At 38.6% G+C, this 14,947-nt stretch overlaps 1 protein-coding gene across 1 annotated transcript; it reads left to right on the plus strand.

Annotated features, from left to right (window-relative positions):
* Window positions 1–393: 393 nt before the first annotated feature.
* Window positions 394–14,930, plus strand: thoc6 (THO complex 6). Its single transcript, XM_017697368.2, has 13 exons — window positions 394–506; window positions 5,851–5,942; window positions 6,805–6,869; window positions 7,064–7,167; window positions 8,017–8,054; window positions 8,928–8,976; window positions 9,198–9,269; window positions 9,612–9,714; window positions 10,800–10,849; window positions 10,975–11,037; window positions 11,864–11,974; window positions 12,436–12,564; window positions 14,302–14,930. The coding sequence occupies exons 1-13, from the start codon at window positions 492–494 to the stop codon at window positions 14,380–14,382; spliced, it is 972 nt and encodes a 323-aa protein (XP_017552857.1). The 5' UTR covers window positions 394–491; the 3' UTR covers window positions 14,383–14,930.
* The last annotated feature ends 17 nt before the right edge of the window (window positions 14,931–14,947 follow it).

The following is a 14,947-nucleotide window of genomic DNA, read 5'->3' on the forward strand; positions in this document are numbered from 1 at the left end:
ACTTTTTTTTATTCTACCATTTTTATTATACCATTTTTCACTGGAATATTACTTTTACTTTTTTGTTGTATTTTTATTAATATTTTTATCTAGTGCGTTTAATATCCCCTTTCTCCTGTTGCTTTTATTTGTTGCATTTTTATTTATTTTGGATATTCTTTTTTTTCTTCTTCCTATTTTGTACTTACTTTGTGTTGCAAAGCACTTTGAGCTTCATTTTTAATGTATTTATACATTAAAAGTATAAAAAATCGAAGTAAATAAGGTTATTATTATTATTATTACTTTGGTTATGTGAGACACGCCATGTGACTAGCACTAATAACGATTTCCTGATGAAATATTTTATGAATCTGGTTTCTGATGCTTAAAATCGATCTACTGTCGCGGTGACGTCACACTCCTGGGACCGAGTTTGAACCAAAGCCGGCTGAAGCTCTGAATGAGAGTTTAGTTTTCAGCCTGGAAAAATAGTGATTTCATCACACAAAATGGGTCCAGTTGAGGTAAATACTGCATTCTGTTTTCCACAGAGGTGAATCCAAACATTTATAAATAGCAGGTTGGGCCAGTTTTTCTAGTGACAAAGAAAACAAAGCGTTAGCTTAGCATAGCTCCCCTTAACAGCCGAGGCTGGAGCTGGCTGCTGCCTGTTCGCCAGCTTCTAGCTCGACTTTCCCCGTTCCACCTTAAAGGCTGCACCATTTAAGGAGGAACGGAACGTTCGAAGATTACGTATTAACGGGGCAGTGGTGCTGCTAGCGAACTTCTAACTTAGTTTTTCGCCGTTTTGGTCACGAAAAGGCACAAATACTGGTTGGTACTCTTTAGTGCCACAAATAACAACGTTCCCTTGACGTTTTTCGTGCCACAGTGATGCTGAAGTTCTGACCTGTTGATGTGTTTTTAGGAAGGATCTGTAGTTCCGTCAGGGATAAATAACTGTTCTGTAAATCTTACTCATTATTAATGCTGAAATGTTTTAATCCAGTATTTTGTTTGTATAGGTCTGTTTCATGCTAAAGTAGTTCTGTGCAGGGTGAACTGGCTCTTCACATCAAATCAAATCAAATTTATTTGTAGCGCTTTTTACAACGGATGTTGTCACAAGGCAGCTTCCCAGAATTCCAGAAAAGACAGAGTTTTAACAAGAATGTAAAAACCCCCAGGTGAGCAAACCAGGTGCAACAGTGGCAAGGAAAAACTCCCTCAGAGCTGAACTGAGGAAGAAACCTTGGGAGGAACCAGGCTCACCAGGGGGGACCCATCCTCCTCTGGTCAAACTGCCTACAAGTGATTATACTACTAATGTTAATAGCAGTAGTATTAGTAGTAGTAATAGCTGGGAGTCTATGAAAACATGGACAGCTAGTCCAAGGCAGGTGACGGTAGCTGGGCGTGGGCAGCTGGTCTGAAGTGGGTAGCAGGAGGGCTCGACAGTCAGTCGTCCTTCAGTGTCCGGCCGGACATGTGGGCGATTGTATACTCGGAAAAAAGGCAGGGAGAGGGAATCAGTTTTATTCTGTCTGTTTGTACGTAAAACAGGGGATGTAAACATTTCCAGACTGTGGCTAATGACTCCGGCAGATCTGACTATGACAGCTTAGCTAAAAGGAGAGAACCAGAAGGACACACAGACACGAGAGCACTCTGAAACAGTTTGGTATGCCACCGCTCCACCGTCCACAAACCTGAGTGACCGCGTGCGAGCAGCGGGATGACAGCACCAGCATCTCAGTTTACTATAATTCCCTGTGTCCATGGACCCCTGGATCTGCTGCCTTTATCTAAGGGGGAACATTAGCTACCAAAAGCTAAACTGAACAAGTGAGTTTTCAGCCTAGTCTTACAGAGTCCTGAACATTTTCTGGAAGATCATTCCAGAGTTTGGGGGCTTTATAAGAAAAGGCTGTTCCCCCAGCTGCAGCCTTATGAATTCTGGGAACTATTAATAAGCCAGCAGTCTGGGATCTGAGTAGTCGTGATGGCTCGTAATAGGAAATAAGGTCTTGCAGGTACTCCGGAGCGAGCTCATGTAGGGCTTTATATGTCAATAAAAGAATTTTATAATCAATACGGAATTTAACAGGCAGCCAATGAAGTGATGATAGCCCTGGACTGATATGATCAAATTTTCTAGTTTTAGTGAGGACCCTGGCTGCGGCGTTTTGGACTAGTTGAAGTTTGCTTAGATTCCTGCTTGTACATCCTGACAGTAGTGCGTTACAGTAGTCTAGCCTAGAAGTAATGAAGGCATGTACTAGTGTTTCTGCATCACGCAGGGATAGGGCATTTCTTCTCTTGGCAATGTTGCGAAGATGTAGAAAAGCTGTCCTAGTGATGCTGCCTATGTGTTTATCGAATGATAAATCTGAATCAATTATGACGTCAAGATTTTTTGCTGCTGAGCCAGGTGTAACTGGAAAGTCAGCGAGATTTAAAATTAAATCTTGTAATTTATTTCTTGCCACTTTTGGACCCAGAAGGAGAACCTCTGTTTTGTTACTGTTTAGTAGGAGGAGGTTCTGTGACATCCAGCATTTCACGTCTTTTACACAGTCCTCTATTTTCTTTAATCTGTATTTGTCATCAGGCTTGGCTGATATGTACAGTTACGTATCATCTGCGTTACAATGAAAGTTAATGCCATGGTTACTTATAACTGTGCCTAATGGTAACACGTATAGTGTAAATAATAATGGTCCTAAAATAGAGCCTTGCGGAACTCCAAATCTTACTTTTGAATAATTGGAAGATAAATTATTTACACTGACGAACTGATGACGTTCTGTTAGGTAAGATTGGAACCATGATAGGGCTGTCCCTGTGATTCCATCCATGTTTTCTAACCTTTCTAGGAGAATATTGTGGTCTATTGTATCGAAAGCTGTGCTGAGGTCAAGTAGAACTAACAGGGATACGTAGATCATTAGTTATCTTAACTAGAGCTGTCTCAGAGCTGTGATGTGGCCTGAATCCAGATTGAATTTTTTTCATATATATGATTCTTATGTAGATATGAACTAAGTTGTTGGACCACAGCTTTTTCTAAGACCTTAGATATAAATGGTATGTTAGAAATAGGCCTGTAATTCAACAATACGCTAACATCAAGATTTGGTTTCTTGATCATTTGATAACTGCTAGCTTAAAAGCTTTGGGTACATGGCCCAGACTAAGGGATGAGTTTACTATAGTTGAAAGAGGGTTTATAATAAGTGGCAGTACTGTATAATAACTTCAGATTCTGTGTGTTTATATACAGAACCTTATTAAAAACTTCTATCTAGCACAAAATAGGGTTCTGCTATGTCAAACCTGAACCCTTTTTGATGCTAAAGAACTATTTTCAAACATATGCTGTACAGAACCATACACAGTACTTTCTCCATCAGTCTAAAGAGCCATTTTACCATGCAAAGAATCATTTAAGTATGTTCTGTGTAAAACGTGTGGTTCTACACAGAACCATTCCCTTTAAAGAACCCTTTAAGAACCATTTACTTAAGATGGTATAGTGTATCCAGAATACACTGTACCTCAGGCCAACCATGAACAGGAAGTCTATGACCTAAAATCTGAATTTTAATTAGTGTCCTTAGTGGTCATGTTAAGAAAAGTTGATCATATTAAACCATTTAAAAGATAAAGATCTCATTTTTCTACAGTGTTTAATCAAAGTGTAGTGGTTTTTCCCACACCTCTTTTTGAGTTTTGATCACATCACAGATTGTGGGGCGGAGCAAAAATATTTACCAGTAATATAATTTTTCATCTCCCCTTCCCATCTATCATGGAGAGAAAACACTCCCCTAGCCCAGAAACAACCCCTAATACCAAGTTTTTCTCACAAATTTTCTGAAACCGATTTCCCATCATTCAGGTCTTAATTCAACTTTTCACATTTTTAAATGTTGAAATGTATGATATGTTGCTATCCTTTTGTTCACCGTTGGCATTATGTTTGCCCGTAGGTCAGCGGTTAGTTAAGGAGTCGGGTTTGTGACTTATGTATCTCTGTCAGGGCTGATTAATCATTTTTATATGGAAATCACAATTTAAGAGAGAGTAATTTTCAAGAGCTGCATTTTTTTAATAGTCAGCATTATCAACTACATTGTCTTAGCCTTGCTTTCACATCGGCAGCAGCGCGAAACGACAAAGTGGCCGGAGGTTTGTGGTTTCTGGCAATAGGAGGCAGTGCCTGAGCCAGTTTATTAGGAACCTGGCCACTTCCTATTTCCCCCGTTATATATCAAAAACAGGACTGCTGAACAGCAGAGGGTGCCGGCGAGGGAGTCCTCAATGAGTGGGAGTGAATTGAGCTCAACGGCTAAAAACGAAAAGTTAAAATAGTTCCTAATCACTTGCCCAGAACGTTTCTTTAATTGTAGAAAGTAGAAGGATGTATTTCACTAATAGAGCAAAGAAATCTCATCTGTATATTTCCTTTTTTCTACAGCAAATGGTTTTGGGGCAGCAGGAGGCGAGCTTTACTGCTAGAGAGTGATGATTGATGGGCGAGCGGAGCAGCTCATTGGCTGTTCGCACTCAATGGTGTCATGGACGCACATGAGGCGCCCTTGATACTTCTATAACTCGAGTTTAGAAGCTCTTAAAAATATAACAGCAGTGTTAAAATGTTTTTTAATCCAGTTCACTGTTCAGGAAATTAATATACCCTTTTACATTAAAACCTTTAAGCATTTGTAAAGTATGATTTTGCTCAAATGCTCCGTATCAACCCATTCATTTTGGACTCACTCAGGAGCGCCCTCTAGTGATTGAGAAAACCAGAAGATATTGCAGAGCAGAAATTCTCCTCTCTGCAAGTTCTCTGGCAATGCGAACTTTGGCAGTTTGAAGTGGGTGAAGTCAGCGACGTGCCAAACTTGAGCAAAGTTTAACTTTGTGCAAATAAGGAGTGAAACGATGTGCCGACTACCAATAGGAATTGAGCACTGAGCAGCGTAGTACGCGCTCTATTCCACCACTGTGAAACAGTATGGGCCTTTTTTGGTTCCTAGATAATTGTTCCCACTAGAGATGGAATAATGGCAGCAGTGCTTTCGCCACATGTAGACAGTGATCACAAAGACCAAAAACTGTTTTTCTCATATATTGATTGCAGCGACAAAGGGAAAGAATTTAAATAAGCACACAAGCGATTTCTTACAAGGATTTTTATTTTTAGTAGGAAAAAAATCGGACTTGTGCTTGGCATGAGTGAAACCATGACGGACATCATGACGAATCAGATCGAGTTCAGAAACGCCCACAGGCGATGAGCGACCAGTGGTTTGCGCGACAAGAATTGAAAAGTTGCTGCCGGTGTGAACGCAGGGTACAGTTTGAAATGGGGAAAGTGAGCCTAACACTGAGCTTGTGAACTGCATGTTGGTAAGTTAGACCAATCAGAGCCACCCGAACCTCCATGTGTTATGACATCACAACTGCAACTTACTGGTAGTCTGGCAAACTACATTCAGTGGTCAAGCCTCAAGCTAGAAAAAAGCAGATATTCTGGTCTTCTTGCCCCAGAAAAACTGGATTTATAGAAAATAATTGCAACTTAAATCACGGTCGCAATTGTAGTCTGATAAATCGTACATAAAATATTTTTTTTCCCCAAACCTGATTTGAGTGCTCCAGTGAATTTAGTCCTAGTCAGGTCACTCACTTTCTGCCTTGTGATTGGTGTCCGCTGAAAACACTGCCGTATAATCAAGGCAGTCAGTTTGTTCCATATATAGTAATTCACTGTGTAGTAGTGTTTGAGTCACAACCTCCAAACATTTCTCCTCTATTGTCATCAGATTCACGTCTTTCATTGTGTCACGCTTTCCACAGCTTCTCCACATGTCCGTGTTCTCCCAGAGTTTCTCTCCCTGCGGACGGTTTTTGGCAGCTGGTAATAACTATGGAGAGATCGCTGTATTCAGGTGAGACAGCGCTGATAAACAAATCGATGTAGAAGAACTTCAGATAAGCTACCTAGGAAGGTTTTCAACATAGTGAAGTGTTAGTCAACTGTGTACACGCACTTTAAAATTGTATAGATGATTACAAGAAATGCAAACTTTAAAAACCTAAATTGACAATGTTTAACTGCAAATATGATACTAAAAAGTTTGAAACAGTGTCATGCTCAAAATTAGCCAGCCACACTTAGAAACAGAGAAACAGATGGTGTGTTAGTGTGTGTTGTACTGGGGCGAGTGGATGAGGCACTGTGTCCGCTCACTGTCCACTCTATTAGACACTCCTACCTTGTCAGTCCACCTTGTAGATGTAAAGTCAGTGACGACAGCTCGTCTGCTGCTGCACAGTTTGTGTTGGTCATCCTCTAGTTCTCCATAAGTGGTCACAGGACGCTGCTCACAGGACACTGTTGGCTGGATATTTTTGGTTGGTGGTCTATTCTCAGTCCAGCAGCGACACAGAGGTGTTTAAAAACTCTAGCAGCACTGCTGTGGCTGATCCTCTCAGACCAGCACAACACACACTAACACACCATTACTACCACCATGTCAGTGATGCTGCAGTGCTGAGAATCATCCAATACTTAATGAAGTGGCTGGCTGGAGTTATTGAAATGAAAATTTGTATATAACAGGTAAGCAAACCTTTGGATGTTTTAGTGGTTACTTATTTAGTTGATACTTATTTGAGAGTCATATATTAATTTTTAAAAGCTACTTACTTTTCCAAACAGGTGTGCTTTACACTGCGCTTTTGCTTTTACATCCTAATCAACAGATGTCTTAACACATTTATCTGGTATTTTGCTGCTTTTCTGTACAGCCTGTCAGCTGCACTGAGTCCAGATGCAACAGACATGAGTCAGAAACCTATTCTCACCTTCACTGGTTGGTTCTTTTTTCATTCTGTGATAGGAAGTAAAAGCGTCTTTACTTAATCTCTCTGTTTGTTACATTGACTCAAATCTAATTCATTTTTAAATAGTATGGCTCTCTCTCCCTCCCTCTCCCTCTCTCTCTCCCTCCCTCTCCCTCCCTCTCCCTCTCTGTCCCCCTCTCTCCCCCTCTCTCCCTCTCTGTAGCACATGAAGGCCCAGTGTTCATGCTGCTGTCCACAGACACTCATCTCCTAAGTGCGGGGAATGGAGAGATCAGTGCATGGAGCTGGGTGGAACTCACTAAGAGAGTAGGAATGAACATGCATGGTCATGAGTTTGTGTATAGTTGGAATAACGCTCTGGAATCCCTCTCAGTTTTGTAGTTTCCCTGCTCAAAAACACCCACTAAACCTCCTCACTAACTGCTGAGTCGGGTGTGTCTGAGCAGGTAACTCTGTGGACACAATTAAGTGTTTAGTGTGTAAAATTTCAACTATTTAAGTGTATTCAACAGTAGATAAAGGTCATGGCATATAGTTTATGTACTTTTATACAAAAAATACAAATAATAAAATAAAGATAAATGCCTTTCACGATGCAAAGTTCAAAATATTATGAAACAGATTTTCTCTATCTCTGTTTGGTGCTGTTTAAAGTGTCTTGACCGGCACAAGCGAGAAGATACGGAGCAGTGATTTAGCTGTGCTTTAGTTTCTCTTTTATAAATGCCTGAATAGCGGAGTGGATAAGGTACTTATTATGCACATGCCAGAACGAGTTCCAGTTCTGGCTTCAGAAACCACAATGCTGCTGTAATGTTATGAGTTACTACTGTACCTCTGATTTAATTACATCACTCTGCATTTGTGTTTGTTTAGTCCAGGTCTGTTTGGGTACTTTGTGGTGTGTTTTAAGTGGAAACGTGTATTGCAGTAACAATATAAATACGATTAATTGCGCAGCAACTCTGGCTTTAATATTCGGATACTATTGAAGGCTTTAGTTAACTGGATCAGATGTGTTTGATTAGGGCTAAAGCGAACCTCTCTATTAAAGTAGAGATCCAGCTCTGGACTCGTTGCCACACACTGTCTATCTTTTATTTCTAGCCAGCGTGGTTGATTAAATTCTTTTTATCTGTGTCCTTTATTCCACAGAGCACCAAGGCTGTATGGACAAGGAGGCCCAATTACAAGTAAGGCTCAGTTAATAGATATTACTTAAAGGGCCATTACAGCCTATAACTACAGTTTAATATGTGATTTGGTGTGTTATGCAGTTTTCTGCACAGTCTTGTATGTCTTGACACTGTATGGACACCTACATGTCACACCCACAGGAGCATTTATGACATCCCATTCTAAATCCATAGGCATTAATATGGAGTTTATGGAGCTGTAAACAGCTTCCACTCTTCTGGGAAGCTTTCTACAAGATTTTGGAGAGTCTCTGTGTGAATTTATTATATATATATATATATATATATATATATATATATATATATATATATATATATATATATATATATATATATATATATATATATATTTGTCTGTTTGTCTATGGAGGTGACAAAGCTGTGTGCTTGATATTATACACCTGTTAGCAACAGTTGTGGCCAAAACACCTGAACAATAATAAGGAGGGTTGTCCTCATATTTTTGGCCATAAAGTTTATCTAGATAGCTAGGTCTTTAGCCTGTAGTCATCTTCATCTGTCTTTTCACATTGCAGTCAGCCCCCAAATAAATCAACCAAAGCAGCTGTAGATCTTTCAAAATTTCCTCCCAACTTCAACATGCATCATCAGGAGGAGAGTTTTCCTTTAAGCCAGAAATTTAGCTCTAGACACTACTGCGGTGTGACTGTAGGCTTCAAGAAGACATGTTTATCATTGATGGTTAAATTTTTTTTTTTATTATTTTGGCTGGAGTGTCCCTCGAGTTTCGCGCATATGAATGTGCTCTTGATGTTTCGGTTCTGCTACAGAATCAGCTCATTCAGTCATAATCATTGTATCACTCTGTTGTTCAGCTAATGACTAAAATTTTAAAATTCTTTCTTCTAGAACTAGTCTTGAAATCCCAGAGATCAACGCGATGATTATTAATCAAAAAGTAAGTATGTTAATTTTGAATTTTATGAAAAAATATTTTTATTTTTATACATCAAGTTAATGTATTGGTGTAAATATTTGGTAAATATAATTTATGTTTCTCACATAAAAATGATTTTTTATTAGTTGTCAGTTTGTCACTTAAAATAATTTTGTTGTGCTGAGGTCGTCCTTCGTGTTGTGCCTTCCATCTGTCACTTTGTCACCTTCATTGTCTTTCAGGACAACAGCTTGATAGTTGGTGGGGGAGACAATAATATTCACATCATGGACATGGAAACTGGGATCTTTAAGGTTGGAGCAAGTATTCCAAATATTCCAAGAATATTCCAAATATTTTTTTAAAATTCCAGTATTCCAAAATAAGCCAATATGCAATGAGAAGCCTTGCGTTACAGTGATTCTGTCCTACAACCCACTTAAATGTGGTGAAACAACTGACTCATGACCTCAAGTGACAGTATGATAAAATACAGCAGTTAAGCCTGTCAGAATTATTACCTAATCGTCTGATTGCAATGCATTATAAAACCAACACTGTTGTAACCTTTGACTTAGTCAGAGCAGCACTGGTCATGTCTGCCCGTGTTAGTGAATCTGCGCCACATTAATCTCGATCTCCCTCTCTCTCTCTAGTCAGTGCTGCAGGGCCACACGGACTACATCCACTGTCTGGCGTTAAAGGAGAGGGAGGGAGAGATTCTCTCGGGGGGAGAGGATGGAGCAGTGAGGATTTGGGGTGAGTTAGAGGCTGAGTTAGTGCCTCTTGAAGATGGGAATACTTCAAAGTCATTCTCCTAAAGGGCCGATAACCTACATTTTTCTTGTAATTAATTTTTTTCTTCCTGAGGTCCACTTGTGGCATTTGTGTGATTTTGTGTGCCAAAAACAGTTGTACACTCTTTGTTTTCCAACCTCTCTGTAGACCTTACAATTAAACAGGTTGTTTTTAAAAGACTAACTACACCCTACTCAGAGTTTGATAGTAAAGTGAAACGGATCTAGTGCCGGCAGCTTTATGGGGACTTGCAGAAATCCTCACTTAATCTGGTTACATATTCATACGTTGAACATTATGTAGACTCTTATGCTTTTGTATTTATGAGCGCAGCACAAGTAGAGCGTCACTAGTTGGCAGTAACGTTGATTGTCTAGTTTGCATGCTGTGATGCATCATCATACATTGGTACAAAAACATGTCATCCACGCCTATAGCAACGTTGAACCAGAGGGGCGCTATAGAGCGCTGCTTTATCAAAGTGACCACGATAAAAATGATATGTTTACAGTTCAAAAAGATATCTTCACATTTCAAACAAGGTTGTTATATTTTATTATTACAGAGCAGTGCAAACAAAAAGGTGTTGGGGTGTAGTTACTACTTAAAATGTATACATGTAAATGAGCCCCTTTCTGAATGGCTGCACTGTGTTGTGCCTCGTTTAAAAAGCAGTCTGTGCTGCAACACTACTTAAGAGAGAGGGAGATTCAGCTGTGGGCTGTGGGCTTATTTAAATGTTTTGGGTTTTATAACATCACAGAAACATCTGAATTCAAAACAGGCTGTTTTTGCAATTTAGTGTCTGTATTAAATAGAGAATTAAATGTCTTGAAACTATAACAGTGTTTACATTCTACATCAAACACTTTTAAAAGGAAGGAAAATGTATTAAGTAATTATTGGTTTCCATAATATGAGCCCTTGAACTTTAAGATTCTGATTTAAAATTTGGTGATTTAAAAAATAATTGACGTATATTTTGAGAAAAAAATGCAGGAAAAATCTGTATAAATATACATTTATTCATCACAATCTTTCCCCAGACTCTCGGACGAGCCAAGCAGTGCACTGCATTGAAGTGTTTAAGTATGAGGTAAGGCTGATAAGAAAGCTGATGAGAGAACAGATATATTAGGCACAGATACAAAGACAGTGATTCATGTCTGGTCCTCTAAAGCCAACAGCGTGCCTCTCTCTTCCTTTATGTTGGTGGGTTAGGAATGCACCCGCCCCCAGTTCGGGAAGTGGATCAGCTGCCTTGCGACAGACTCTGACTGGATGGTAAGCAGGAAATACCAAGTTTGGTTGGTTGATAAAGATTGTTTTCCTTTTGAGACATGATTGAAAGATATAATTGCAGTTTAAATGTAAATCACAAGGTACTACAAATGTTTTTATGTTTTCATGTTAGTCTGACTCTCCTCTTCATGCAGGCCCCTTATAAGGCTGAAAAGACTAAATATCTAATTAAGATTTTCCTTGTCAATATTGCTATTTAAATGTGATTATTATTAAATTATTCATATTAAATTAAGCTCCAGGCCTTTTATTTGGTTACGAAGATCAGCACATTGATTTTTTTCAGGATGACTATAGACTGACGGTTCACAAGTTCAGTGTTATTTGGTTTAATTTGTCTGCTTAAATTTTACGATAACATTGAATACTGTTGGAGTTTGGAATTGGGGTATGGCTTAAAATAGCAGAATTTACAAGCGCCAGATTATTATAGCCAGACTGGCTTGGAACATCTCCGTCGCATCACACTATGACGCACACTAAGCTGAAAACGGCTCTGGAGTCACATGTTGCCAGTGACCAGGGTTGGTAACCACTGGTCTAATCTTTATGAATCAAAGGCAAAGACAGTCCTCTCTGTATCAAACGGTAGATCTGTGTCTCTGCAGCTGTTTGAACTTGTCTTTCTGCTTTCTTTAAAAAAAATAGTTACCATATGCTGGCAACTTCCCTCAGTCAGGACGCCTTCATGGCTGCTGCTCTTCTGGAATGTCACCTACTTGCAAGAGATTTCTGATTTGAAGCATTCTTGATAATGATCCCTATCTTTCTTTCTTTCTTTCTTTCTTTCTTCTTTTTTGTCTTTCAGCTCTGCGGTGGAGGCCCATCCCTCTCTCTTTGGCATCTCCGCTCCATGTCTCCTACCTCAGTCTTCCCTCTGGCTGGCTGTCAAAGAGACGCCATGTTTTACCAGGATATGGTGAGGCCTTTTATGTGTGTTATGCATCCTGATTTAACAAATGGCTAAAATATTTGGCCAGTGCAGGTAAATGCATGCTAAAATGGTGATATGCTTGCTGGAGATAGTAAGTGGAGCTCTTGATCTCTTAAAGTAATATTTTGCCCAGAAATCTAATGTACAGAATTTCCTCCTTACCACAAGTTTAGTTGATCAGCCAAGACATGTTTGGCGTGTGAATGTAAACTTTTTAATTTTGTACTGGAGCTACAAAGCTACAAATCACACACCTGCCTAAACTTTTGTCCATGTTTCTAGCTAACAGTATCGCACAGTGACAGAAGCCGTGTAAGCAAGTCTATTAGAGAGCACTGAACAGTGGCGCACAATCTGAAGCAAATCTGAGATTTCAGTTTCATACAATGCTAATTGGCATTTGATGCTTTTTTCAGCTTCTTTTCTTTTTTGTCCTGTCTTTGTAGATCCTGGCAGTAGGTGAGGGTCCACATGTGTCTCACTGTTTGCTGGGGGGCAGTGTTAAGGCTCAGATCCCCTGCACCTCACCGTCACTCAACACACTCGCCCTGAACCTCAGCAGCACTGAACACAGGGTGAGGCTTTATACCAGCTAACCACCCAACTCATGCACATCGTTTTACACAAGTCATGGACACAGTAGCTGGGATTCTGTTCATGATTTTTTTATTCATATTTAGACGTATTGATAAAAAATATGATGATCACACAAAAACATTTTTATCCTGCACATTGCACTTCATCCGTTTAATTAAATCAACCATCATACGTCGTCACAGCTTACCAAATAATACTGAAGATATCTTTTCTCTAGTCACCAACAGAGGAAAAGCTTGCTGTATTCAAACACCCAGAGCTGTACAAAGCTTGGCACAAAGGATATATATCAAACTGAACATGATCATTTAAAATAAATGATAAGTTTTGAAATATCAGAGCCATAATGTTAATCAGTGCATTCTCACACCAGACTCTAGTAATGTACAATGTAGCCATAAAATTAAGTTGTGCAACACTGAAGATTTCTATGCAAACCATCTGTGCAAAATCTGCCTTTTAAAAACAGCAAAAACTTTGCACATTAATACATATTAATATATACAGTGATGTGCATATTATATAGGAATGTTATGAGAATTATGTAATGATACTATTATATAGGAAACTGAGTTACTACACAATTCTACTACACAAATCTTTAAATAGTATAAATGCTAAACAACGATCATTCTATTTTACACTAATCTCAAAGAAACACTCTGCATGTTAACCTTTGAGTAATGTTTCTATTTCCTAAACACTAAAAAGTAATTTAATACAAAAAAAAGTTACATCTATACAAAACAAAAAATTCAACTAATTTTCAAATAATTGGAGTTGATACCAATTGGTATCAGTTCTCAGTATCTGTGATCCATAAATTAATGATACTAGTGAAACATGATGAATGTTGCTACGTCACATAATTAGATTCATATCTTAAAACTCAATATGATTGTGAATAAAAACATTCTAAATGGGGATAAAATAAACAACTGCAAAGGGGGACACCTCAATCACTACAGGCTAAATCCATTATACTGTCACACAGTGTTGTTTCAAAGCAACTAACATTTCAGCAATTAAATAAAACAAGCTCATAACGAAACTCATTTACAGAATACTGAGAATTAAAAATGAACTTTACACTTCAACAGATGTTGATCAGATTTTTGGATGGATGAAAAATGATGATACCGATTGTCAGGTACAGTTAAGTGAATTATTCATGCTGCCTCATAACAAAAACAGATATAAAAAATTCCCAGCAGGAGAAAGTATAACCAAATACAAGTTGTTTTTTTTTCGTTTATTCAATCTCCTCGCTCCGTTTTTAACCCTTTCGTTGTCGTTAAAATGTGTTATGTCATTGTAAAATTTGAAAATGTATTTAACCTGAGGCAACATTGTGCAATGAAAAAACCCACAAACTAGCCAGGCAGAAATGTTAAATGTTAAATTGGAACTTGAAACTCTCCAGTATTATAGCTAGTGTAGTTTACGGCTACTATTTACAATTAACACTAGAAAAATTGTGACCTCACTATCTAAGGTGAATTTAACTTTCTTTTGTGGTTCTGTTATTTGATGGAAATTGGACACAAGTACTTGACCATAGGACGGACGGTTCTGGGTTCGGATTTGTGACTATACTATGCTGTACCATAGTGCCCAGCGGGAAAAAAATGCTACGAGCACAGCAGTCCCGCTTTCTTCTGATAAACAGGACTGCTGCCATGCTTCTAACCTTTGTCTCTTCGTTGATTTTGCAGGTGATGACTGTTGCAGGCAGTAGTGACCAGATTGATGTTTTCACCAATTTCTCCTACAGAGCCTTCTCTCTGTCTTTCTGAATAATACGTGTGCTTGTATTAGTATACTTTTGAGGACCACATTGACGTATAAGTTAGTATTACTAGAACATTCTAATCATAGCCCTAATCCTAGCTTGGCCCTAACCTGAACTCTCACTGTATGTTTAATCCCATATCCAAAGACACAGAAATGCTTTGGCTCTTTTAAAAAGTGAACTGAACAAAATGTTTTTAATCAGTGTAGTCCATTTGTGGGGACGATCCTCACAAGTGATGAAATACAAGTGTATCGACTTACATCCACACATACTTTCACAGCTGGGAAGTATTTTGCAAAAACAGAGCTAATTTGAACAGTATAAGCACAAACTTGATGACCATCCATACAAGTGTTTTGTTGCTCTTCTCTTATTGGACAGGCTTGTTTTTTTTTTTTTTGCCTAAGTTGTTAGGCTAACCAAAAATCCGGCTGTGAAATACCACCCAAAGGATTCAGGTTTGTTTACAAAATATCTGCTTAAACAGTGAATCCAACCTGTTTAAATGCAATGTATTGATCTATTTTTATAATAAAATAATTTGTCATATGTCTGTCTTTTTTGTG

The sequence above is a fragment of the Pygocentrus nattereri genome, chromosome 14 (assembly GCF_015220715.1).
Source record: "Pygocentrus nattereri isolate fPygNat1 chromosome 14, fPygNat1.pri, whole genome shotgun sequence".
Taxonomy (NCBI): Eukaryota; Metazoa; Chordata; class Actinopteri; order Characiformes; family Serrasalmidae; genus Pygocentrus; species Pygocentrus nattereri.

Bases quoted from the DNA above. Each gene is read 5' to 3' on its own strand.
- thoc6 (XM_017697368.2), top strand. The intron at 9,715-10,799 runs GTGAGTTAGAGG...ATCTTTCCCCAG, and splicing joins TGGAGCAGTGAGGATTTGGG to ACTCTCGGACGAGCCAAGCA. The intron at 12,565-14,301 runs GTGAGGCTTTAT...TTGATTTTGCAG, and splicing joins TCAGCAGCACTGAACACAGG to GTGATGACTGTTGCAGGCAG.